Below are 26,506 nucleotides of genomic sequence, written 5' to 3' on the forward strand. Positions count from 1 at the left end.
TTAAATCTAGACAAGACTTTAATGATCATTTTTCCACTTGTGTATATAAAGCAGTTTATACAGATTAAGGGAGCCAAGTTAAAACAATTTTAGTACCTGGAAAGTGCAAAAAGTACATTTCAAATACGCTGAAATAAAAATCATGCTGTACATTATATACTGTATTCATAAATAATCACAGATATACACATTTGGTGACACAAGAAGACACAAAATAGTTTTTAGTTTTGAAGTCCTATGCTCTTCCCGTTGAAACTGGGAAGATTTATCATCTGGAATGCTGCTTTGATTTACACTAAAAGGTCGGGACGATAAGCTTCGGTGATGATAAGAAACCTGTGTCAATGCCACGCTGGGATAAAAAGGCACTCCGTTTGTTGCAGTCGTGGAACAACTCAAACAGTGGTCTGGACGACAAATGAGGAACTCAGAAAATGACAGTAAGTCTCAAAAAGAAGGACACAGATTGGTCTTGTTGTGACATTTAAATAAGACCCAAAAATTCCAAACACCACATCAACAGCTATAAAAAATAAACATGCATCATCGGCATGTCCTCACACACACACACACACACAATCAGACACACACAGGTATGGTGCAAAAATATAAATTACATCCACAGGAGCTTCACGCTGTGGCTGTTTGTGATGCTGATGTTTCACACACTCGAGGCATGCAAAAACCTTCTCGCGTTATAAAGACAAACTCAGTCACTTCACAATGAGCAGGAAGGAGAAGCAGAAATAAAGGATGAGGCAATGATGAATAAAGGAGAGAATTAGGGAGCATGTGTTGTTCCATAAGCTGTAGGAAGACGGAAAATAAAAGCTGTATTGCTGTTAACACTGACATCTCGTAGAGCCCTTTATTATTCCTTCTTCTTTTGCAGGTCTCCTAACAGTCGTTACAGTTTGAGAACCGGTGTTCAAGAGACAAGGTGTGATTTTAAAGACTGCTACCTTTACTTATAAATAAACATGGATTCAAGTAACTTAAAAACATTCGATGATGTGTTGTGTGGCTCTGTGATACATCCTCACGCCTGTAGTGTTTCTAACATTAAAGACAGATGTTTCTAGAACAAAACAAGTCAATCTAAGCCTAAAATAAGTCCCCCATCACTAAGTCTGCTTCTCAATCTCAAAATGGTCCAAAAAAAAATGCCGTGCAGACGAACAGAGGTTGTTAGGTTCATGCATAAATCTGTCCAAAAACCAACAGAAGACCCGAAGAAACCAGGAATAAAAATAAAGACGATATAAACAAGAACCGGAGAGGTCCTGTGAGTGATGGTGCTGCTGTGTGGCAGCTTTAAGGCAAACTAAGAGACGCTTTAAACTATATTTTGACAGAATATCCACTACACACACACACACACACACACACACACACACACACACACACACACACACACACACACACACACATCAGGTAAAAAAGGACGATGGCTGGGGATAGTTTGTAGTGTTATGGTGGTGCTGAGGCTGGTTTTACTTCTGGATTCAAACAACAGCGCCAGCGCCGTGATCTCAATCCAAAATCACACACACATGCAGGAAGGAGTTCTTCACACTGGATGACTTTGATGGGTATGGAGGTGACTGTGTGACAGGAATGTGGAAGGTTGGGTCAGTCGTGCTGCGTTTTGTACACCGTTTCCCCCGAGGAAATGTGCGTCAGTTTCTTGCTGCCCCACAGCTTCCTCGTGATCTGGCCCGAGCGCATCTGAGAAGAGTGGAGGAAGAGGAGGAGGAGGAGGTGGGATGAAGGAGAGGGTGGGGGGGGGGGGGGGGGGGAGTGTGAAGTCAAAGGAAACGGAAAGGATATGATTCATGAGTGATTGATTAGTTCATTGATTGAAGCATTGAAGAAAATAATAATCACTTTGGTGAGGCAAAGAAAGATGAAGAGGTGCGATGAACATCTAGTCTATCTTGGCGTACGATTTATAGTTTGCATTATTAGATTGTAGCTACTCTGCTAATATGGCTTAAATCTGCAGAAGCGTTAATTAGTTTCACAGCATATTGGTTACAACACATAATGACACTTCAGGCAAACAACAGTGCTGGGACTTCATCCCTAAATATCACACCGATGCCAAATACTTTGAAACAACAGAACGAGGTACGTCACAGTCGTGTCCGCTCAGCTGTGCGCTGAAGGAATGTGATAAATCTGTGTGTGGCTCAGATCTAAAATGTGTGTTTGTTAGGGAGGAATGAAGCCAAACTGTGGGCGACAACCATCCCTGAGTAGTGGACGAGGAGGGTCTTATCTGTCAGATCTACAGCGATGGGTGAGCTAGAGTCGCCGGGGTTTATGGGAGCCGGGGCTGAAAACCAGCTGGTCGCGCTGGTGCAGCAGCCGGGTAGGCGATCGGGCTCTGAGAGGAGCCATCAGGGGGGAGGCCATGAGCGGCGATCCCTCCAGACTCTGAGCGATGTAGTTCCTCAGCGAGTGCTTTACCTCCGCCGGCTTGCCCACGCCCACGATGATCAGCTTTCCGTCCTCCAGGCCGACCAGGACGTGGCTCTGCTCCTTCGTCACCGACACGCAGCGCACCGGCACCCTCATGGCCATGGGCTCCGAACACAGAGACAGACTGACGGGAGGGACAATCAATCAATCAATCAATCAATCAATCAATCAATCAATCAATCAATCAATCAATCAATCAATCAATCAATCAATCAATCAATCCATCCATCCATCCATCCATCCATGGTTCTTTACACAGCCCTGTGGAGGGTCTACCTGTAGAGGTCCCGGATGGTCAGGTATCCCTGCTCGCTGCCGATGACCACATACTCTCCTGACACACACATGTCAGTCAGCTGCTCCTTCAGAGGCTCGCTGCACAGGTGCTTCCCATTCACAGAGTAAAGGTGCAGGGCGTTCTTATCCTGGGAGGAGGAAACAAAACACGTGTTAGTAAGCTATATATTAACGGGCTGCAGCGTTACCTTTGTGCTGTATTTTATTTGATGCACCTTGAGCGTGGCCTTGCCCTCGATGCAGGTGTGAACAAGCAGGTGACCCTCCCAGGACACGGCCAGGTGGAGGATGGAGAGCGGCAGGGAGCTGTCGCACGGCGGCCGTAAGCAACGCATGTACTGACCGCGACGCACCGTGTGGATGATCACCGTCCCGTCCTGGAAACACACATTACATTACATTACACACACACACACACACACACACACAGTATTAATGTGTAAAGGTGTGTGCGCTTACCCGTGATCCAGACACAGCCATGTCCAGCTCGGTGCTGATGCTGACGCTCACCACCTCGTCCGTGTGTCCGTACAACACCTGCACCGGTTTGGGATGCAGACCAACGGGAGCTCCACCCTGCAGGAAGCAAACACAACACACTGAGAGAGAGAGAGAGAGAGAGAGAGAGAGAGAGAGAGAGAAGAGAGAGAGAGAGAGAGAGAGAGAGGACGTGTGCTCGTCTGACCTAAAAAGGGAGAACAATGAGTAAGTATTTGGAGATGCTGGGGGTTCTTACCTGCTGCAGCACCTGCCACACCATGCAGGTCATGTCTCTGGAGCCAGATATCAGGTGGATGCCGCAGTGGTCTGTCGACAAGCAGGTCACAATGTCTGCAGGACACACATCCAGGGATTACTACACTTCATCGAACTGAGGTGTGTGTGTGTGTGTGTGTGTGTGTGTGTGTGTGTGTGTGTGTGTGTGTGTGTGTGTGTGTGTTTACCCATGTGTCGGATGTGCTGTCCGACAGTCTTGCCCCTGAGCAGCGAGGTGACCCGCAGGCTGTTGTCCCAGTGGCCCCCGCTGAAGAGCAGCTTTCCATCGTGGGACACGACGAACAGCCCGGCTGTGACCTCTACACCGGGGGCGAAGGGCCCGGAGAGGAAGCGCTGCGTCCTGGGTGAAGATGGAGAGACAATGCATGGGGACACTTTCTTCTGTATTTAACAAGATGTGTGTGTGTGTGTGTGTGTGTGTGTGTGTGTGTGTGTGTGTGTGTGTGTGTGTGTGTGTGTGCAGCTGTCTCACTTTGCATTGGACACAGTGGGGTCCTTGATGAAGGTGAAGTAGTTGGAGATGTTCTTGTTGTAAGGCAGCCACCCATGGGTCCCGACCAGGCAGTTCTTACTCACCGTCACCTGGAGAGAGAGACACACTTTAAACACACTTATTATTATTATTATAAAGACCGTTAGCATTAGCACTGCGGCTCACCATGGTGTCCGGGCTCCCCTGGGTGATGAAGGAATGGGACTGGTTCTTCGGCACCACGGCCTTCACTATCGGCACGTTGTCACTGATGCCCTGTAGCAGGAAATCAAAGGTATTAAATCCGGCTTATTGTCGCGGGATCGGTTCACTTATATTGTTCTGGAGATGCATTTTGACTTTGCATCCTGAGCAGCTGGGATCAGACCTCCACAAAGAAGGACTTGAGGTCGCCGAGGTGCTCGAACATGTTAAGAGGAGACGAGTCCAGCTGAGCCTTCCTCTTCTCCACCTCCTCCTGAGACAGACGCACCGGATGCGGCTCCTGATGCACGAATAGGAAATCTCTCAAACTCATACAGACCTTCAGCAGCTCATGGTGTGAGGGGTTTCATGCATCTACTGTGTACCTTGAGTAACTGGCAGGGTGTCTGTCCGAAATTGCTGATCATGCCTTCCAGGGCCTTGCGCTCCTTTTCGTCAGTGATGGCGTCGAGGTCCACCGCTCCTGCAACACCATACTCTTTATGCACAACCCTGCAGCGCCTCACTTTCATGCATGCTCTTTTGAAGCTCCTTAATCAAAAACAAGCACTGAAAACATCCCTATAGAAATGCACGAGTGTCCCGTTTGCCTTACCTTCATACGTGCAGTAGTAGAAGACGTTGAGGGCCTCCACGGCTGCAGGGCCCCGCTGCTTGTACCCAAAGATCAGATCGATCCACTCGTGAAGGTGAGCCGACACGTTCTCAGACTCCTGTCGCAAAACAAGTGCACACTGAGGTCAGAAACAACACACACATGTAGAGAGTAGATTCATGATCCGATCTCTGACGTATATAAAGTATATGTGCTAGTTTCTGAGCTTCTAGGGACAAAATGTTCAAGAACTTCCTCTTAAGAGTTAATACTTGATACTGGTACAGACTCAAGCTATTCACAAATCTACTTAAGAGAGCCCCTAAGGTGAACAACTGTGGGGAATAAAGACGGAGACTTGTGAGAGGCTTAAGAGTTTACTAAGCAGGGGAGAAAATGTTGTAAAATTGAACAAAAATCAGGAGAAATATTCTGCAAACACTCAATGCAATAAGATGACTTATTAGAAAGTCTAATTAGTGGCACAAATGCTAAGATCTTGTACCATAATTGCCACTAAAAGAGGTCAAAGTCACACAGCAGCAGCAGAAGTAAAGCTGATCTCACCAGGGCTTTGCGGTGTTTGTAGATGAAATCCTCCGGGGACTTGGCCCATTTTGGCAGAACAACGTCATTCACTCGTTCCTTGGAGATCTGCAAGCGACCCAGATCGAAACCTGAACGACAGGACGGGAAAGAAATGAGCAAATGATTAAAAAAAAACATGCTTAAGAAAGTCCTTCAATCCTGGGAATGATAGAAGGGCGTCTCTCCCTTCAGAAAACATCAGATTTGTGATGGCAAAATCCCATATTCGATATTCAAAGCTCACCGTTTTTGTTCTCCAGGAATTCTGGGAAGTAGAAGAACTCAGGGATGAGCTCCTTCACGTCATTGGGGTTGTCCATGAGCGTCTGCCACGTGGCCGGGATCGAGTGGAACTGCCGGTCGGCGCAATCGAACCTGAGAAGAAGATAGAGAACGTTTACTCCAGTAGAGAGACAGTATTCCTACACTTCTCCTTGAGCTCACTAACCGTCCGCTCTGCAGCTGGATGTGCAGCGAGGTGAAGGGCTCCACTCTCATGAGGTAGTGCATCACCCCGGCAGCGTTGGAGTAGTGGGTGCCGTAATGGAACCTGTCGATGGTTCCCGTTGGATCCTCGAAACTCTCATACCTGATGGACAAAAGACAAGTTATGCGTCTGCCTCAATTCTGTTTAATTTCTGAGGATGGATGGAGATGACACGCACTTCTCTCGCACTGCCTTGGCGTTGCGTTCGTTAAGAACCGCCACAGGCTTTGAGAGATCCCGGAAAACCCGAGGGTCGGACAGGTCCAGCTCCTCTGAAGTGTAGTCAGCTAGGATCCAGGGGAACTGGAACACAAAATCCTCATATTTGAGAGGCTAAACGAGACATGTTGCAGGCATTCACTCGACGAGACACGGGAGGAACATACCACTGGGTATTGGGCGAGGTTGTTGTACGTCCTGCCTGCGATCGTGTTGAGTTGCATCAAGTAGTCGAAGTTGGAAATCTCCCTGTTCACCCATTTCTGTGAAAAACAGGAGGTTTTTAATCACAAAATGAAGAAACCAATCGTACATTTAACTACCTTGTTGTGTGCTAGAGCTCCTGACCTGTGAGAGTCCAGACGCTTTGAGGAGCTCCTGAGGGGAGCGGGTCCCGTACAGGCTGAGCGATCGCAGCAGCAACATGCGGCTGTAGACTTTATTCCTCACCTGTTGATCACAGCAGAGTTAAAACAATACAAAGAAAAGAGAATTCTTGTGCATTGAAGCTACATTTCTTCACCTCCTTCTTGAAGTTCAGGAAGTAATTGGTCTGGTCGATGAGGAAGATCTCCAGGGCCGAGCGGCGGAGGTTGTAGCGCCGCAGATGGACCTCTCGGATCTGAGAGAGAGGCCACTTGAAGTCATGGCCCACTCCTTAAAGGAAAGACAAGTTAAAGTTCCTTCTCTATTATCCTCCACCACCTCCGCTCACTGTGTGTCCTCACCTTCCTCCTTCTCCTGGCTGCTGTCGTAGAAGTAGATGTGCTGGGTGGTGAGCTCCAGGCGGCCGGGCACCACGTCCACCACGGTCACCAGCTCGCAGTCCTCCCAGAGGACCAGTTTCTCCTTCTGACCCGCCTCCTCTACCTCCACCCTGCAGGACAAAGACCAAGGATATCCTGATTCAGTATCTGTTATATAAAATCTATTATCAGCAAGTCTCCACCAGTGTGTGCTGCTCACTGGTTGCTGGCGGCAGCAGGATCGTCCTCCGGCAGATCCAGGATGTCATCTTCCAGGTCGCTCACCTTCACCTGCTTCACGGCCTCCAGCAGCAGAGACTCGGGGTTGACTCGCTGCTGATGGACGCCTGAGAGGAGCAACAGAGACGGGAGATAATTAAACTCAGAGAAGACGTATCCAGCGATGGTGCAGATGTTAATATCGCATGGAACTGCTGGAAAATTAGCTGGAAAAACCTCAGATTTAAAGGATAGCCCAACTTAACATCTGTATTAAGGACAGGCTGTATCATGACACACAGTACACACACTTATCCCTCATCATCACGTCCATTTACTTTATTTATTTACTGGAAAAGGTGCTTTTTGCTGCCAAATAGAGCCACAAGTGCAGCTAAATCTTTTAAAGCATGCATAAACAAGAGACATAACCAAACTGCACCCACTAAAAAGGAAGCGAGGGAGGCGTGTTTTCTTACCCAGGTTGTCTCTGAGAGCGCTGGCCTCTCGGTGTGGATCGAAGTTGTAATTACGCACCAGCTTCAGCCTCATGCGGGAGAAGTTCTCCGCACTGGAAACCCTCCAGTGCATCTCGTCCTGCTGCCTGTGAGGAAAAACACGACAACACAAAGTTGAAATGCTCCTCTTCCTATAGTAGAAAGTAAATAATAAATACAAGAAAGTTAATGTGATTTAATACCTGTCGGCCCACGGCCCTCTCTCACACACCAGCCCTCGGCGCGCTGCCTTCCACTGCCTGAGGGTGGCGCTGTTCTGGCTGTGCTGCTGCTTCAACATGCTGTTGTAGCGCAGGTTCTCCTGGCGGCCGCGCCGGGAGAACGGCTCCACAAATTGCTCCTGCAGAGGTAGAGTTTATGCATTAGAGAGTGTGAGGGAAAAAGGCTTCATTAATCAGACGCTTTTTTAAGAATCCGACTTACCTGGAAGCGGATCTTGCTCTCCCCCCTCTCCCTCTCCCTCTTGTGCAGGCTGACCATGAACGCCTCGTAGCATTCCTTCCAGTAGAGCGCCATGGTCTCGTGACCCTGACTGAAGGTCTCAATTTCATACTGCTTCATGTACGGGATGATCTGAAGTCAAAAGCACAAAGGAGAACTGCTCCATCACATGTTTTAACAGATGCATATCAAATATAATCTACTGTGATCCCGTACGTATTTGTCGAGGTAGACCCGCCACTCTGGGGATTTGCAGTACAGCTGGAAGTCTTCGAAGAAGGACGGGCTGCCGTTGGTGTCGGGCAGCTGGGGGAGGTGCAGCTCCATGTAGAGAAGGCGGTGCACCTTGGAGAGCAGCGTCCGCAGCAGAGGAACCAGGAAGGAGTACGTCTCCTCCGTCTGCGCCTGGATGGAGCGCCGCAGAATGCCCTCCACCTTCCCCAGCAGGTAGCAGGCCTCGTCCTGGCTTGACACCTCCTTGGTCTGCAGGATGCCGTTCAGCTTTGCGGTGGCCATGGCACACACCTGGGTCAGAGGGCATTTAGAGTCACAAACACTTAAAGAAGTATAATGTGGAAAACATCTCACCTCTGGATCCTCCTGCGCCATGAAGCCCAGCAGCAGCCGGAGTCCGACCTGCGAGAGCTGGAACCACTGCGAGCCGGAGGAGTACCACACCATGAGGCTGTCCATCAGCGTCACCGTCTCCTCCAGGACCTTCTCCGTCCACAGCGCCGGGCTCACCAGCCCCTCCGCCTGCAGGAAGTCCTGAACCATGTGCAGCAGCCGCACAGCGTTCTCCGTGTGCTGCGGCAGAGTGGCGGCCGACGCCTCGCGGTTATCGCACACCGCCCACTCCAACATACGCTCCATCAGACTGCAGGAGGAGAGCAGGGTTTCAGTGGACTTCGCAGCGTTTAATCTACAGTAATAGTGCTCCATTTCTTTCGTCTCCAGCTATTCTTTTCTGTAACAACGTTCCCGTAATAACAGGCAGTGTTAAGTGCTGACCTGAGCTTGATTTGGTCGACAGGAAGCAGCAGCTCGTTGGCGGTTGCCAGTTTGGTGAGAGCCGAGAACACCTGGCCTCTCTCCAGCCACGCTGAATCATCCGAGCCTTCGACGCCTCTCCACATCACACACAGCACGATCTCCAGCAGCATGCTGCACAGCTCCTCTTCCGCTCGCTAGGGGCCACACCACACCAAGAAAAGGAATAGCACTTTAAATAGGGTCATAGGTTTCTCACATCCAACCAAACTGCACCACAAATCTCTGTCCCTCCTGAACGTCTCAGCCCCACCTCGTTGTTGAAGGACTCCCCCAGTGAGATGTTGTCGCTGAACAGGAAGCTGTCCTCAGTCACGGAGGGCGTTGCATCTTGGTCTGCGCCGCTCCCTGGGAAAGGCTTCAATGTCTCCAGAGGCGACGGCGTGCTCGGAGCGCTGCCGGGCGTCTGGCTGCCGCTGTCCCCGCCCTCGAAGCCCTGCAGGTGGGACAGATCCAGCGTCAAGCCCCCAGACTTCCCCACCACCCAGGGCTTGGTGGAGGCTGAGGAAGACGGCGTGTCCAGCAGGGAGATGACGTCCCCGTTCTCCAGACTGTCCACGGAGCGCGTTTCCCCGACGCTGAGCCGGTCGTCCTCCAGGCGGCTGCCCGTCCTCGACCTCCTCTCCAGAGGAAGCTCCAGGCGGTTCGAGCCGCCTGGTCGGCCGAGGTCCAGGCTGCAGGTGCTGATGGTGTCCGAGCCACGCAGAGGCAAAGAGCCTTCCCCCCGCAGGTAGAGGCGCATGAGGGTGTCCTGCCAACACTGCTGCCGGGAGATCTGCACGGCAGCATCTTGTTGGGATTGAAGCAGCTGGTAAACCTGAAGACAAACGGGGAAAACCACTGAGTAAATGCACGGCTCCAGAGAACTATTTCTTCCTGTATGTGAGCAGGTCTAAGTGCTTCCTCACCCTTTTGCAGACGAGCAGGCGTACCCCGGGTCCGGCCCGGTGAGTGAGCTGCACCAGAGCCATCATGTCCTTGTAGTTCACCACAGTATCTGCAGATTTCAGACACAGTTTCACAGTAATGCAACTGTGCATGGTACTGATCCGCGCGTCTGTTTACTACAAAAGGCAGGAGAGCCTGAGCTTGTTGATCAACTATTGGTCTGAAATTTTGCAGATAAAACAAAATAACTAACTAAGAGCTTCAAAGTAGGCTGAATACATTATAATTAAGAGGAGATTAATGGAGCAGGCGAGGAGAGAGCTGGATGGACAAAAATTCTCTATATCTCATTATCCTTTTGTCCATTTTTTGCTCAAAATGAGGTTAAAGTAACTGGATATGACATAAAAGTATACAAGTATGTCATTTGTTCCTGTGTGTAAACCTGACCTGTGTGCAGGACCTGGTTGAGGAGACAGCGGATGAGTGTGGGAGTGATGTGAAGTTCAGAGAAGAGCAGCGACAGGCCGGAGTATCCCGCCTCCCTGAGACGCAGGCGCTGCTTATTCTTCTCGTAGACGCGGTCGCAGCGCAACATGCGCTCAAACAACTGAGTGGGAAAAACAACACACCAGCACATCATTAAAACAGCTGGCTCTCTAGAAGTGCATTCCAGGAACTTCCCTAACTAATGGCAGTAGTGGGCCGTGACGCACCTTGAAGACGAGCTCTCTGAGTCGGTCCGAGTGCTTGTTGTTGAGCAGCAGAGCGTAGCAGGAGTCGGCCGCTGCCGGCTCAAAGAGCAGCAGAAAGATCTGGTCCCTGGCCTGACTCGTCTGAAGGAGGCTGAGCAACAACTCCAGCATCCCACACAACTGCAACACAACACACCAGATCCCTTACTTAAGTAAGAGAAGAAGTACCAGAGTGTAGAGAGATGGATGAGGAGAATGGAGGGTTGGTTTTGCTTTTCCCCTGATCCAAACTCCAGCATGCTAGGTGGCTTTAATGCAACTTCAACCAAGAGAATGTCTGATCGATCCTTTACCTGGTCCTCGTCTCCGATGGCGGCGACGTATCCCAGAATGCTGTGCATCTCCTCCTGCGACATGCCCTTGCTGATGTAATACTTGATGAGTCCGCAGAGAGACGCCCGCACGGTCCGAATGTCATCCTCACTCAGGTCACTGTCTTTATGGCTGGTCTTCCTGAGGTACAGAGCACATTGCTTCAGAGAATACATGAATATGAAGGACAGGGATGAACTTTAAAGGAGAGGAATCTTACCCGTAATAAAGACGTATGGTGTCCAAAAGGAACTGAACGCCATATTTCTTTCTGAACAGCTTCCTGTTATCTTTGATGACGGTGGACATGTACTGGATATGACCTTCATAAACACAAAAGGAGAAGAACTTAGAGCTGAAACACAGCGCTGAGGAAACAACAGACGTACTCCCCCTTTAAATTCAGGGGAAATAAGAAAGAGAATACAAAATAAATGCCTCTTTTTCACTTTGATTTCTGCATGATGTGTGTAAAGATCTGGAGTTAGAGAAATGTCTCCAATAATTCACTTAAATATGCAAACTGGTGTGCATGAGATATGGTGCATACACTTCTTTAAAATACTAAAATAGTTGGCTATTTTCTCAATTTCTGCCTCAAGAAACGGGTAATTATAACAAAAACATACACACGGATCTTACCTATGCGCAGAGGGAAGTCTCCTTTGTTCCAGATGTTGAAGTTGAACAGCAGGTGTGTGTGAAGTTGCAGCAACAGAGCCTGGTTCTTCTCAAACGTCACCTGTTCGATCAGCAGCTGCATGGCGACCAGAACGCTGACATCCACGTGACCGGCTGGCAGCTACACACACACACACACACACACACACACACACACACACACACACACACACACACACACACACACACACACACACACACACACACACACACACACACACACACACACACACACACACACACACACACACACACACACACACACACACACACACACACACACACACACACACACACACACACACACACACATTAATGTGGTTCCTGCACTGAGACACTTTCTTGTATCCCAGTCTCTATATTTTCCCCTGATGCAAACGCTGATTAGGAGGTATTTCCTCAGCTGCGATAAACAAATAAATGCTGAGGCTCATGAAACAGGGAAGAGAGAGAGATGAGACACAAAGGAGAAGACAAACAGAGACACAGGACAACAGACAAAGGGTATCTGAGGTCAATTAATTCACTCGAGGAGCTTTTCATCCAACCAAACCGGTTTGAATTTATAGAAAAGCAAGAGGCTTGTTTCTTTTCTGCAGCTGGAGATCTGGGGCATTAATGCATCCCTTTAAATCCTGCATTTTCTGTGTAAACTACAGCTAAATGTAACTAACGTGCATTGTTTTGAGGGCACACATTGCAGGTAGGCATGAGATTAAGGTCTCTAGAGTAAACTGTCATTGTAAGCCTTTCATAATTCTTATTTCAAATTGGTTTGCTCTCAAGAAAAAGTGCATTTTTAACTTTAATTTGTTTCTCTTCAGACTATTTTTAAGAGAAAAGTGATGGCAATGACATGCAATCATTGCAAAGCCCAAATTATGCACACACCTTCTGCAGCAGCGCTCCCACTGTACCCACACCATGCGAGTGCAGCAGATTCTCCTGGTTGATAAGGTGTCTCTGCAGGAAATGCTTCAGCACCAACAGGAAGGTGGCCACCAGATTCTTCTCCAGACGGGCCTCTGCACGAAAAACAAATAATACATTGTTTGTTTTTTTACCCACGTTTCATAGCTATGCTGAGATCTGATATGCGTGCAGACCTGAAGCTCTGTTGGACGGGAGGATGACCCAATCACCGTCGGCCGGAGTCGTCACATCCGGGGTGATGAAGTCCGACCCGGGATCACTGGTTTGTTGATCGGGAGTGATCAGGGACAACTGCTCCAGGACGGGGATGAGCACCAGCAGGCCGCCCACACAGTTGATCATATCCTGCAGCGGAAACAAACACAAGTTACATCGATGTCATGCAAGCTCTCTGTGAACACAGGGGTAACTCTCCCACCTTTATATCCCAGTTGACAACTTTATTCCCAGTCAGGCGCCCGTGCAGCATGTTCGGAGACAGGTCCAGACAGATGGGGTTCCTGCACGCCTGTGGACGCAAAGACAGGGATAAGAAGAGGGAGTCAAGTGTCACAAATGTATAAATGGATCTACTTTTAAGGGATGCATGCTTCTCCTCATGACAGCATGTGATGGATATGTTACGCTCAGTGTGTCTGATCACCTTGGGCGAATAGTGAAGCAGCAGTTTGGTGGAGAGGTCGCCGAGTTCTGACTCCTGGGTTTTGAAAGGAGAGATGCAGTTTGGACCTGTGGAGGATCAGGGGGGTGAAGGAGGGTTAAAACACCGCCTCGTTGCCTGCTTATTAAATACTGTCCTCCCTCCCTTCACTCACCGGCACTACAGATGGCTTTGATGTGGTTGGGCTGCAGGGGTTCGTGGAAGACCATGACGCTGCCCAGCTGGCCCTGCAGTGAGGTGGGACTCCCCCACTCGCTGTCCTGGGTCCCTGCGGAGATGAGCTTTGTGACGGACTCGGGTTTTCCTCCCAGCAGCCCGCCCCACGTCTGCGGAGACAAGATGGCGCCCAGCGACGAGCGAGTGGTGGGCGTGGAGGCGGAGGGAGGGTCTGGGATCTGGGAGGGCGGGGGAGTGGTGGTCCGGTGGCCCGCCGAGCCGATGCAGCAGGAGATGAACGGCTGAGGAATCGAAGAGGGAGTTATTCATTTTCCATTTAGTGCATCGTGACAGAAAGTGTTGGATGACTCACATCTGTCATGGTGGGATACTTGAGGGGGGCCGACAGTTTCTGCTGTCCGTCCACATAAATGTAGACCAGACTCTGTCCAAAAGGCCTCTTCCCTGGGACGTGCACCACCCCGATGCTGTGCTGTAAACAGAAATGCAGCACTTCCTTTAATCCTGCTCTGTTTAATTAGATATAATAATCTACGTTTATTTCAAAAGCTGACGTGGTTAACTCACCCAGAGGGAGTCACAGAAGCAGTAGTCGGGCAGCATGACGGTGACGTACTCCTTCTTGGTGCAGACAGCCACCACCAACACACCCTCTGAGCTGATGAAGGCCTCGAACCCCGTCCCTCCGGGGGTGAAGAAGCTGAGAATACAAGAGAAATAAATCAGAATCCAAAAGGAACCATGACGATATGATATTGGTTCTCCTCCTCCTCTCACCTGTAGAGCTGCTTCCTCTTGTCCTTGCTCACCGGGCCCAGCTGGTCCTGATCCAACGACAGCCAGGCGATGAAGCTGAAGGCGGCACCGGGCCAGCGCTGCACTGTCGGAACCACGATACCCGCCATGCTGGGCGACAGGTCAAAGTACTGCATGGCGCTCTCCAGGCCCTGCTTCCGCACCATGGCCAGCAGGGCTCTGAGGGCGGGACCTACGTACGGGTGAGCGTGATTGGGTTCGTGAGGCCTGAGGAGGCGCAGGAGTCCCAGGAGTTCCTTGGCGCTCAGAGACTGGGAGCCCAGCGAGCCCACCAGCCCGAAGAGGCTCTCGGCGCAGGCTCGATGCAGGCGCTGGTGGCGCTCCAAGCCCGACAGCGCTCGCATCACCATGGCGGCGTTGACACATGTGGCGCGGGTCTGCCGGTTCAGGCAGCTGAGGCGGCGCAGCCAGTCGGCCGTGAAGAGCTGCTGCTCCGAGGAGTCCAGCTCCGGCAGCCACTGGACCAGCAGCAGCAAGGGCTCCACGTTGCTGATGCCCAGGAGCCCCACTGACGTGTGCTCGCCCTCCACCGCCTACACAAACACACCAACCATTAACAACAACAACACATCTCATAAAAACACCAAACCCCCCGTCTCTCACCATGTTCATCAGCTCTTTGAGAAGGTGTCGTGACGGCTGGCCCAGCGAGGTGAGCACCTCGTACAGGTGATTGTAACCGATCCTCTCCTTGAACACCTCCTGCAAGAATAAATCCAAACATGAAATCAGACAGAGAGCAACAACACGAGGACATCTTAAAGACGAAGGCGCTTCCTGTGAGTCCGTTACCTTTGCAGCAGGTGATTTGTGCATCACTGTTGTCAGGGCCTTGATGGTTGCTACAGCGAGGGAGTCGAGCCGCCCTTGAAACACCTGAAAGACCAGACTTCTCAATCACTGCAGCCATATTTAGAAAGTGCAGAGTATGTTGATTGGAAGCAAATCTCCTCCAGATGTTGCATGCATACATTTAAAAGCTACTTTCAATGTTTGCAATGATAACATGATGAGACCTGGGTAGATTTATGCAGTTTGATTGCTTAGTGTGTGTGTAAATGTGAGTAAAATCATCGATGATGGTTAGAAAGACTGCAGGAGAGGCTGCAGTGCAGATAAGGAAGGTGTCTTTCTGCTCCAGGCGGGACAAATAACACTCCTTTTGATAGCATTATGATCTATCTGGAGCAGGAAGCTTTCATTATGAACGATACATGAAGTACTACCCACCTCCACACACAGACTTCTTTTCCCTCAAACATCCACAAAAAAAAGAAGCATGCAACCCATCAAACACAAACCAAATGAGAAATCAACACATCTCCGTCCAGCTCTGTCCTGCTCACGGCTCTGAACTGGTTGCAGGATAAAGCATGCAGCTGATTCCTACAGGAGAGCCTCGGACCAGCTGGAGAGGGACGGTGGCAACACAATCAAACACTTAAGGCTTCATCACGGAGTCCGGGAGACTCTGTGAGAACACACACCAGGCTGACGTGATAGCATTACCCACAGTATGCCGCAGAAAACCAGGACAATGGGGAGGGAGTGAGGGATGCTTGAGGAAAGTCAATTAAAATTACATGACAGCTGAGTAAGAGGCACGGTGGTCACTCCACAGCAAGACGGCATTTAAAATAGCATAATTACTCAAAAACTGCAGGATGTTTTCCTCCAAGACTGCATGGTACAGGAGTAAGATAAGCATGCATGTAAAGGGGAGATTTGTGGGTATTATATATCCCATTGAGTGAGGTACACCAGTGATAAAGCCATGCCAGTTGGTACCCAAAGTATTGCGCAACATTGGAGCATTTTAATGCTCTTTCCCATGAGTTCTACATGCTCTAAATAAAAGACAGTGGGAGTTAAGGTGTTATTATTTAAATTAGAGATGTTAAATATGATCACAAAGAACCTGTCTAATGATTCAGCAAGTCTTTCTGTAAAGCCCTGATCCAATTACAAGTGATTAAGACAGACAAAGCAGGGTCTTGCTGTGGATTGGCCATGTGGCTCAGGTGGGGTGAAGGTGGGCGGTGTGGGGGGGAGAGGGGATCAGGTTAGGTGAGGAGGGGCTTTATTTTCCCCGGCAGTACCTGAGTGTCCCTCTCTCCTGTCTGTAACCTGTTGTTGGTTATATCTTTCTGGTCCTTGTCTGCCGCCGTGCACCTAGCGTTAACCAGCTGAGACACACACACACACACACACACACAATACACATCAACACAGCAGGTTCATAGAGAGAGAGAAACAAGGGAGAGTGGTGCAGGGTTGAGGGGGGAGGGTGTTGTAAGTGGGAGGTTAGAAGCCATGACCATCAGCAGAGGTCACTGTGTTGGTGATCCAGGGAGGCACGCATGCAAGGTGGGCAAAATGCTCCTCCTGTACACGACCAATCCAAGATAACATCTGCATTTGACTTATATTTTGACTCTGTTGTCTACGGATAAAAGGTGTGTAATAATACCGCTCACTTTGACCCAGTTCTGGAGTGGAAGCATCAGGAATATCAGACAGCAGATCCACTCACTCACACTCAGGTTATATTTAGATGAAACACCCGTGCCGTTACCTTGCTGTTCTGCAGGAGGCGTGCCAGATGCTCGAAGCAGTTGCTATTGAGGAAGATGGCTTGGAGAACGGGTCTGTCTGAGCACAGGAACATCTCCCTGATGGTGTCTGGATGGAGACAGAGTAGAATACGTCACATTCACTTCACATTTTCCTGCTGAAAACATCCCTAAGTGTTGCTTATTGAGCTCCTTACCTAGCATGTTCACTTGCAGCGCCACAAATCTGCTCTCCCAGTGTCGCCCGAGCGTCGGGACCCTGGCTTGCTGCTTCTGCTGCTGCTGCTGCTGCTGCTGGGAGGCAACGATGGCGGCCGGGTCCGAGTTCAGCAGCTTGAAGTAGTGGTCCAGCACCGAGGCGATCTCCACCTGCCGCTGGTCGGAGCTGGAGGCCAAGAGGCGCTGCACTACCTCCCGCAGGCAGCCCAGCGTCAGCAGAGCCTTGCGGTCAGGGGCTTCACTGTCCCAGTCCTCGCCCTCCTCCGAAGAGCAGCTGCCCATCGAGCAGTCGGACAAAACCCGCATCAACACCTCCATGGTGGCCGGAGAGATGGCCAGCAGAGCGTTCCTCTGGAAGCACAGGTTCAGGGGTCAGTAAGAGCAGGAGTCATCTCTTCAAACACACCCAGACAGAGGCGATAAGGTGTGTGTTATTATGGAATCAGGCCTGTCTACTTAAAACCTTCAGTTCGTCCACGTTTACCTGATCACCAGCTACTATGGCTCCAAACAGGTGCAGCAGGCAGCATTTCAGACTCTCCTTCAGGTGCTCGCTCTCCTGGAAGCACTCTGAAACCACACACACACCCCACACCCACACACACACACACACACACACACACACACACACACACACACACAGTGTAATGTCTGCTATGCAATTACAACCAAAGCATGTTGTATTTTTTGTATGTAAACAAACACAGATACATCTTTATCTACTCTTTTAAACACGCTAAAAGGATATCTACAAAGATAAGATAAAGGCCTCAGTTTAGCACACAGGGGTCACGGTGGTCCATTCTGGTCCCAGTCATCCATTAACTCATTCGTCTGATTAGGGAGAAGAGATGTGACGTCTCGGATCCGGGATGTCTGCTCTCTTTATCCAGATCACGATACCATATTAAAAGTATGTATATATAGAGCTCGAACAGGGAAAGGAACATTTTCTGTATCAAAACAAACTGGCTCTCTCGGAAACACACACTGGTTGGATGATATCTTTGGTACGAAACCACAGCAGCGGCCCACATGACACAGGACAGAAGGAAGAGTTTAGAGAGAGTCAAAAAGAAGAGGGGAGTAGAAAAGGGAAGGAACAGACAGAGGAGAGGAGGCAACAAGAGGATCAACAACAAGGACAGGAGAGAGGATTAAAGGAAAGGAAAAGGAGAGGATAGTGAACAAGGGAACTAAAAAGTAGAAGTGGAGAGGAACAAGGAGAGGAGATGAGACCTTATGAAGTAGACGTTTGTTTCGTCATCCACGCTGAGCCCATGCAAATGCTAACCAAACACAGCCAGCGCTATCACATAACCGTGTTTGCAAATAAGCCACCGTGAGATTGAGAAGTGGAATGAAAAAAACAGGAAACTTACGGTAAAAGAAAGGGACAAACTCGACAGTGAGCGGGGCTGCTTTGTACTTCTGTCTGCTCCGCTCAACTGTCCCCAGCTGCTGCCTGCAGGGGGGGGGGGGGGGGGGGGGGGGGGGACAGTTTAGAAAAGACATCAAACCAAGCGAAGCACACGATGAGCAATTAATGCAAAAGCTGCAGGACGTTGTTACCCGCAGGTTCGATGCCTCCAGTTTCGGTACGGGTCGTAGAGGCTCTCGCAGAATGCCAGAGCGTGACGGACGAACTCCTCCGCCTGGCTCTGGTCAGCCATCTCCTTCTCCTTCGTCTTGCTCTTCAGCTGAAACACACAAAGAACTGTTATCTCCACAAAGCATTCTTTTAAATCTTCAGAATTGTGCTCATTCAGACTCCTTTAATTGGTCGTCCCGAGAAAACACACCTGCTGGATGTAGAGCGTCGTCATGTTGATGATGTGATTGATGTAAGAGCAGGTGCCGATCTCCTCCACATTGGACAGGTTCCTATCAGAAATCATGCAAAGGACAGGACACCCATTAGCTCATACGTCCCAAACTCCTGCTTCCTGTGATGTTTGTGCACGTTCACCCCCCCGGACCTGCAGATGATGATGAGGAACTTGAGCAGCAGCAGAGCCAGGTTTTGCTGCTCGGGCTCCAGGCCGTCGGAGGCCTTCTGGACGCACTGCAGCAGCTGGTGGCGCAGAACCTGCAAGATGTTGTCCGGGAGGAGCGTCAACACGGGAGGAAGCTCATCTGGCCTGGAGACACAGAAGCTGGATGAGTCTCTCTGAGATTGCAGGAGCAGGGTTGAGCTATGCATTGATTTGGATGGTGGTGGATGTGCAGCACACACATTTGATATTATGCTGCGCTCAATCACACACACATGCCTCCTGCATTCATACATTTAGGAAAAACAGTGATCATGTGACAGAAAGAGAGAGAGTAAAGTGTGCAGATGTGGCAGCTGCAGAGGAAGAGGGTGGTGAAAAGAGAGGGTGACACAAAGCAAGGGAGGAGGATGAAGGAAGGAGTCAAGGATGCACACTATCACATGGCTTTACCGCCACGCTAACATTTGACTCATTAGGAATCAAAACACTTCCTCCTCTGTGTCTCACATTAAGCTGCATCATGTGTGCACATCCTGCACAAAAGCATCTGGTGTGACCGTGCTATTTTGGGTCGTGCACGGTATCGATGACTCATGCAAGTACAGAGAAATGTAATGACCTAATGCAGAGAGGGGGATTCTTAAAGGTAAAACAGAGGAGGATGTCAGGGCTATCTTTTTTATTTGTTGTTTACATGAAGAGCAAAGCAAGCACTTTGTTGGACGTCACAGTTTTCCTTAAAAAAAAATAAACCACACATCAGTTTTGCACACGTTACCTCGAAGGTGGCTTTTCAAAGTCCACGTCCAGGCACCGCTCATAGGAGCTGATGAAAATCTCCAGCCATATCTTCAGGTATTCTGGATCCCTCTGAGGAGATAAGGAAGACGATGTAGTTGGTGGCATAGAGTGTGTGTGTGTGTGTGTGTGTGTGTGTGTGTGTGTGTGTGTGTGTGTGTGTGTGTGTGTGTGTGTGTTTGTCTCTTCACAGTTTAGTATAATAGCGACAATCGATAGGAAACATGACCTTCCTCTTCCTGTTGTGACTGTAGCAATCACTATAAGGCTTCTATAAAGTGAGAGTGAGATATGAAGTGCTAACTAAACACCAGGATTAAAAATGAGATTTAGATGTCTACTCAAACATGACAAGCACCTGAAGAATGTCTCAGGTGTGTCTTATCGTTCAGGGCGTGGAAACATGCACCTGTTGGAAAACAGGCACGGCTGGATTGTGAGAGGGGGGGGGGGGGGGGAGCCGGCTGATTGACATTTCCTAAATTCCTGGAACAATGCCCAGAGAAAAAGACGGGATGGCAACAGAGGAAGGCTCGGTCACAGTGGTTTAAAATCCCCTTAATAACACACAGGACACTAAACACACACACAGCAACTAGAAAAACCTGCTCACTGGGAAGATAGGGATCACAAAGGCATGCATTCAGGGTGCATATTGTCCTCCTCTGTCACAGCTGGTGAGACATTTGTCACTCTGAAGCTGAAAATGTATCCTGAGGCTAATCTAACCAGTGATGCAATGAAAGGAGAATGACTTTATCTTATATGCACTGAAGCGTTTGCCCACTTGGATTCTGCACACTATTTGCAGATGAGTGCAGTTTGGATAAAGAGCAGAGACGGACTGAGCTTCTGTCTGCGTGTCAGGGTGGACATCAGCCAGAACGAAGCAGGAAGCTATGAAGTCATCAGAACAAAACTGCCATACTGGTCTGTGTGTGTGTGTGTGTGTGTGTGTGTGTGTGTGTGTGTGTGTGTGTGTGTGTGTGTGTGTGTGTGTGTGTGTGTGTGTGTGTGTGTGTGTGTGTGTGTGTAAGAAGGAGACAGACATCAGCCACGTGTGAATAGCATATTCTAAAACTGATCTCTAAATACTCCATTGTCTTTATGTCACTGCCAGAAAATGAGATGATGATTCATGCCAGACGCTTCACTCTCAAGTGACTGAATAAGTGTGTGTGTGTGTGTGTGTGTGTGTGTGTGTGTGTGTGTGTGTGTGTGTGTGTGTGTGTGTGTGTGTGTGTGTGTGTGTGTGTGTGTGTGAAAGAATGTCCTCTTTTAGGCAGCAGCTTGGGAGCACAGATGCCCATTGAGGGTTGGGACTGTGGCGGACACACCCTGCTCTGCATGGCTGTGTTTATCCACACATAATGATGTACAAGTAGGACGCTCAACAGCAGCCACCTTGTCCTAACTCTAACAAAAGCCCCTAATGTGACCCAAACAATTCCCATTACTGAATCACATTCCTTACGATCCGTCCAAGAGGACCTCTGGGAAGGTCAACGCAGATCGATGCACTCCTGATTGACAGAATGAAACGAGAAACGTGTATTATGTGAAAGGAAACCCTCCCAACTAATAATAAGACCCCAGGAGAGCAGGTTATTGCATCAGCAGGAAAATCAATTAAGAGTGTAAGTGCGGTGTTGTGGCACTGGGCGGACAAAACAAGACATTTTAAGACCTCTCATTGGACTTTAAGACACCAGGATGGACCTTTAATTGATAGCAGGTTACCTTGACTGTTTAAACCATGCATCCTTTGAATTACTGCTTTGCAGTTGTTTTAAACAGGATATGCTCTCTGCATGTTGCTCACTAATTAGATTGATTGATTGATCTATTATTATCAGATTGCTCTTTATGCTGCAGCAGCCTCCAGACGGGCGCGGTCTGGAGACTGAGAGTGACCGGGTTTGGTGGAAGAAGTGGCATCGAGTCACTGAAACCACAATGTTTAAAAGGTCTCCTCCCAGTAGACATCTCATGACATCACTGAGTGTATTTAAAGAGGGCATTGGTGGGAGGTCATTTACTTTAGCCTGAAAGAAAGAACTTTTTCAGTGTGTTCATCGTACTTTTACTCAATTAAATAACCTGAAGTTCCCCAAGGGATAAGCCACACACTGTCAGTGACATCAGTGTGTTTCCAGATGATCATAGCACAGAGGAACCTGAGAAGCAAGAAGGGTGGCAGAATAAAACAAGCTGCACTGAGAGAGAAAGCTTCCCCCGAGGCAACCAACTTTGCATATCAGCGCATCAACTAAAACCCGAGTGTGTGTGAGGCGTTGTCTGTATGTCTGTGTGTGACAACAGAGATTAAACCGTAGCGAGGAAACAGGCAGCAGAGCCGGGGAGAAAGACCGGAGTAATCTACTTGGGAAAATATGTGAAACCGAGGCACTTTCGTCTCCGATTTGGCTTCATTTCTCCTCTCTTCGTTTCTCTTGACTCCCTAAAATGCAATAAGCTAAATGTGGCAGGGAAGGTTGTAAGTGACCAAGTGAACGCAGGAGTGTTCGGCTCTGGTTGTTGAGGCATGCTCTCTGTGGTTGAGAATTAAAAAGGGCTTTTCTGCAGCTTAAAGAGAGTAACTGGCACGATTCAGACGTCTTCTAAAAGCTCCACTTTCTCTGACAAGCTGGATAATATGCTGCTGAAACCAAGAGCGCTCGGTGTGTTCCGTACGGTTTTCCAGCACAAAACACAAACCACTGACAGGCCGTTAAGAGGATCGCTGGTTATGTAACAGCCTTAGCTTTCCTCTGTGACCTATCAGTTCTCTGCAAGTCAGGCCTTGCAACTTCTGCAGATTGAAATTCATACATTAGGGACTGTCTGAAAGCTTCACCCGTTTACTAACACACACCTACCTACTGTGCATGAGATACCTGAAGAGGTCTCAAGGTGTTAAAGTCCAACCATCACACTCTTTACATACAGTAAATACAGGTATATATTTACAAATGCAATGATCAAGACTTTCCACGTAATAAAGAATAACCTTAAGGTACGAGTGGAAACAAACTGAGCATGCATTTGAAGGAGAAGGATCTTTTCAATCCAATTACACATTATTATTCCACCCATTCAAATGATTTATGAAGGAGGAAAATACTGAGATTTGTTCATATTATTGACGCACTTTGCACTTTCATAGATAGTTACATTCCATGCACTCTCAATGCATGTGAAGACACACTTAAATGCGATATTTAAAACTTCATATGTTAGATTTTAAGACATTAATTGAAGCGTCACACATCTGTTTAAACACAAACCCAACCTCTTCCACTTTCAAGTGTTGACCTCTGACACAAAGCAGAGTGATCCACTGCTTTGTCAATCATTAAACAGATGGAAAAAACAAACACCTTTCAAAGGAATCTTACATAACGGACTGTTTTTTAAAGTCTCAACTTGCCTGGCTTTACTAATACTCAATATGTTAGTCGGAGTTGCAGCCGTATGAAATAGCCTTCAAAGTTGCATGCTATGTTTCTACTTGGACTGAAGATGTCAATATCTGGGAGTCAATCCTTAATGCATGTGTAGTAAAACCATGGCAGAAAGGCTTGTTGTGAAACACTCATACCAACATTCCTCATCTGATTCATGCCGGCAGCCATACCTGACATTTCAGCCGCTCAGGGGCCGCTACCTATATTTATTAAAAAGCCTCTCTTTCTCTCAGCGTCTCTTCTGCCTCACACAGAGAACTATTGGCCCTGTGGACCCTTGGCTTGCAGCCAGGACGAAATGAAATGATCCCTCCTCCCAGTGTAATGCTTAGTTAGTCAATGCAAACACACACTCCTGCTAGAACAAATGCAATGTGTATGCTTGCAGCTAATGCCGGCTTTCTCACAAGAGACTGTGACAAGTGTGTGAGGACGGCAGCATGGTCCGAATGGTATGCACCCCAAACACCTACACTTGAAGCAAGCATACTTCACTTCTTCTTCGTGGTCATGATATAAATATCTTTGCTTTTATAAGGGTAAATATTTCAGAGAGGTTCATGCACAGTGTGTGTTTTTGTGAGGGATTACGGTCGGAGTGTGCCAAGCTCACGTGAGGAGAGGCTCAGGCAGGCCGTTTTGATTGGACGCCAGGATGTGCGTGAGTTTTATTGCCAAGTGAATTAAATCTAGCTAGCAGCTGACTCAAGGGGTACCGTCTGCACTACTGTCATCCATTCATCTCCACGGGGAAAACAAACACATTTCCTACATGCACTGCACCGTTTCCTGCAGCATTAGGAGAAATTCCTACCATAAATTAATATTAAAACCTGACAATACCACAAGAAGCATAAGAAACCATGCTAATGTATAAACCGCTGTGTCCCGTTCCAATGAATCCTGCAGGATCGGCAGGCAATGCCATTAGTCTGGGTCTAATTGGAGCAATTTCAGAGCCCTATAATGTTTTATGTGCTGTTTTAGAGGCGTTTAGATCCTGAAAAGTGAAACGCGTGGTTAAAAAAGATGCCAAACATTGCCACACAATTATTGCAATCAGTGACTTCGGTTTAAAAATGTCTGTCACTATTTACCACTGACTGTAGCAAAAATGCGCGGTCTAAAAACATTGCCATAACTTCCCTGTAGCGGCTGTGCGTAAAACCTTTGAGTCTTTCACCTCTGTGCCTGGGGGGAATCCCATCACGCTGCCCCTTACTTCACCTAATGACATTTCCCCTGGCTCTTTCTCGTGAGTCAGAACAGCCCCAGAGGGAGTGCGTCCTTACCTTGGTGCAGTAGAGCATCCAGACCTCGTACAGTCTCTCTTTGGATGCCATGGCGCTGTAGTGTCACTTCCCTGGCTGCTTCATGTTTTTCAGTCATGAGCTAAACCGCCGCTGCTGACCCCCAACGCTCCACACCATGGCACAGGTGTAGCACTCCTTCTAAAAGATGCTAAAAATGCTCCCAGAATTATTCCATGGCAGAGGCAGCACAGGATTTGGCGCTTTAATTCCACTTCTGCAGCTTTTCCTCGGGTTCCAGAGGGTATTCCCAGCAGTGTTTGCACTATCAATGACAACATAGACAATTGTGAATTCAGAATCAGTACTTTTTTGTCTTGTACTTTATAATTTGATGCCAATACTTTACTACTTTTACCTTTTTTAACAAAGGCCATCTACTTGTAACACAGTACTGCTTCCACCTCTGTATTCCCAGCAGTGTTTGCACTATCAATGACAACACACACTTGACATGGAGGCGGATGTTTTGTGAAAGAAAGTGTTAACTGCCAGCAGAATGCATCCAGTATCGGTGCTCTAAAGCCCCCAGGAAGTGAAGCTAATTTGCATAGCGGCCAAACAGTGGTACTACAACTTCCCTGGCAGTCCATGACGTCATTGGGACCAAAATGACTTTTCCGCCCATTGACTTACATCGGGAAAGAAAGGTCTATAAATCAGCTTATATATTATATTTTGAGCCAAATAAACCACTCTGCATGAACACTTTTAAAGCCCTTATTTAAATCATTAGTTTTATTTTGTATTTTGAAATGTCTATATTTTATAACTTGTTTATTTTCAACTCTTTTTCATTTTTCTAATTATATGCAATGCCTTTCTTTATAAATATCCCCAATTAAAGTATATCTTAATTAGACAATTTAGAGCAGAGCGCTAGGAGGCGGGAGTGAAAGGAGAAAAAGTCCACTGCGCATGCTCAGTATGCCCACATCCGGGTACTCTTGCTCAGGTCATTTTGAGCTTCATGCGTCAGAATCAGAATTCCTTCATTAGGGATTGACAGTGTTACATAAAAAGTGGCATAGCAGGTTAATAAAGGCATGGAATGATAATTAATGAGATTACTTATTAAATATAGAGAAGGAAAGCACACATTATTGATACTAACTGAGTATCTCTCATAGGAAGGAACTGGGTCTGTATCCAGTTCTGAGGCAATGTTAACTACACGGCAACACACTCACTATTATTCATGTCTGCTCATGTTGTGTGCTTTAAAAAACGTGTCTAATGAGAGCTGAATATCCCTGTATCTGTCGACCTTAAGCTGTCAAAGAAAAAGGCTATTTTTTGTATTTGTTAGCCTCCATTTCTCCTCCTCCTCCTCCTTCTCATGTGACAGAAACGCCTCGTCCTCCCTATCCAGCCCGGATACACATGTCTCCTTTAAAGCATAAAATATAAATGTATACGTGGTAAAAAAAAAAGGTATTAAACCCGTCGATAAACTAAGACCACTCACCTGTGTACCGAACTGTCAGCTGACGCCGTCTCCAGAGTTGTCGTAAATGTGTTAAGTTGGCGGAAAAAATAACAGCGCACATGGTTAACAGCAACTTCCGGTTAACGTCATTTAATCCAAAATAAGACAAGGGACGACAAAGTACGACAAGATAACATGGACCTTTATTTATTAACAAATACAGGTGTTAGAGCAGCATCACAAAGGAAAACAAAACAGATAGTGCACATGTAATAATATTAATCAAAAATGTCTTTAAAAAAAAGAGTCAAAATAACAAGAATAACTTATTAAACCAGAACTTTTATTGTGATAGGACAACAGGAAACAGAA

The 26,506-nt window shown here is 48.1% G+C and overlaps 1 protein-coding gene across 2 annotated transcripts; it reads right to left on the reverse strand.

Moving 5' to 3' along the window:
• On the reverse strand, positions 1–26,246 carry nbeal1 (neurobeachin-like 1). Of its 2 annotated transcripts, XM_063877714.1 has the most exons (55): positions 26,174–26,246; positions 24,688–24,970; positions 19,909–20,000; positions 19,113–19,274; positions 18,936–19,017; positions 18,706–18,833; positions 18,516–18,598; positions 17,618–17,703; positions 17,112–17,484; positions 16,917–17,023; positions 16,441–16,527; positions 15,134–15,217; positions 14,945–15,043; positions 14,303–14,874; positions 14,093–14,225; positions 13,878–13,997; positions 13,503–13,806; positions 13,331–13,416; positions 13,106–13,195; positions 12,861–13,032; positions 12,646–12,779; positions 11,716–11,875; positions 11,294–11,396; positions 11,055–11,214; positions 10,723–10,881; positions 10,457–10,616; positions 10,027–10,115; positions 9,372–9,935; positions 9,080–9,255; positions 8,657–8,945; positions 8,285–8,593; positions 8,051–8,200; positions 7,810–7,967; positions 7,589–7,713; positions 7,111–7,237; positions 6,873–7,021; positions 6,668–6,801; positions 6,493–6,594; positions 6,312–6,407; positions 6,104–6,228; positions 5,887–6,027; positions 5,683–5,813; positions 5,418–5,527; positions 4,851–4,968; positions 4,621–4,718; positions 4,419–4,535; positions 4,217–4,306; positions 4,031–4,140; positions 3,726–3,898; positions 3,518–3,612; positions 3,241–3,357; positions 2,997–3,158; positions 2,761–2,909; positions 2,473–2,608; positions 1–1,728 (listed from the first exon to the last, which is right to left on the reverse strand). In XM_063877714.1, the coding sequence occupies exons 2-55, from the start codon at positions 24,736–24,738 to the stop codon at positions 1,633–1,635; spliced, it is 8,223 nt and encodes a 2,740-aa protein (XP_063733784.1). In that variant the 5' UTR covers positions 24,739–24,970; positions 26,174–26,246; the 3' UTR covers positions 1–1,632. The 2 variants fall into 2 exon arrangements, with proteins under 2 accessions (XP_063733784.1, XP_063733785.1); XM_063877715.1 differs by lacking the exon at positions 16,441–16,527.
• Between the last annotated feature and the right edge of the window lie 260 nt (positions 26,247–26,506).

The sequence above is a fragment of the Eleginops maclovinus genome, chromosome 24, assembly GCF_036324505.1.
Source record: "Eleginops maclovinus isolate JMC-PN-2008 ecotype Puerto Natales chromosome 24, JC_Emac_rtc_rv5, whole genome shotgun sequence".
Taxonomy (NCBI): Eukaryota; Metazoa; Chordata; class Actinopteri; order Perciformes; family Eleginopidae; genus Eleginops; species Eleginops maclovinus.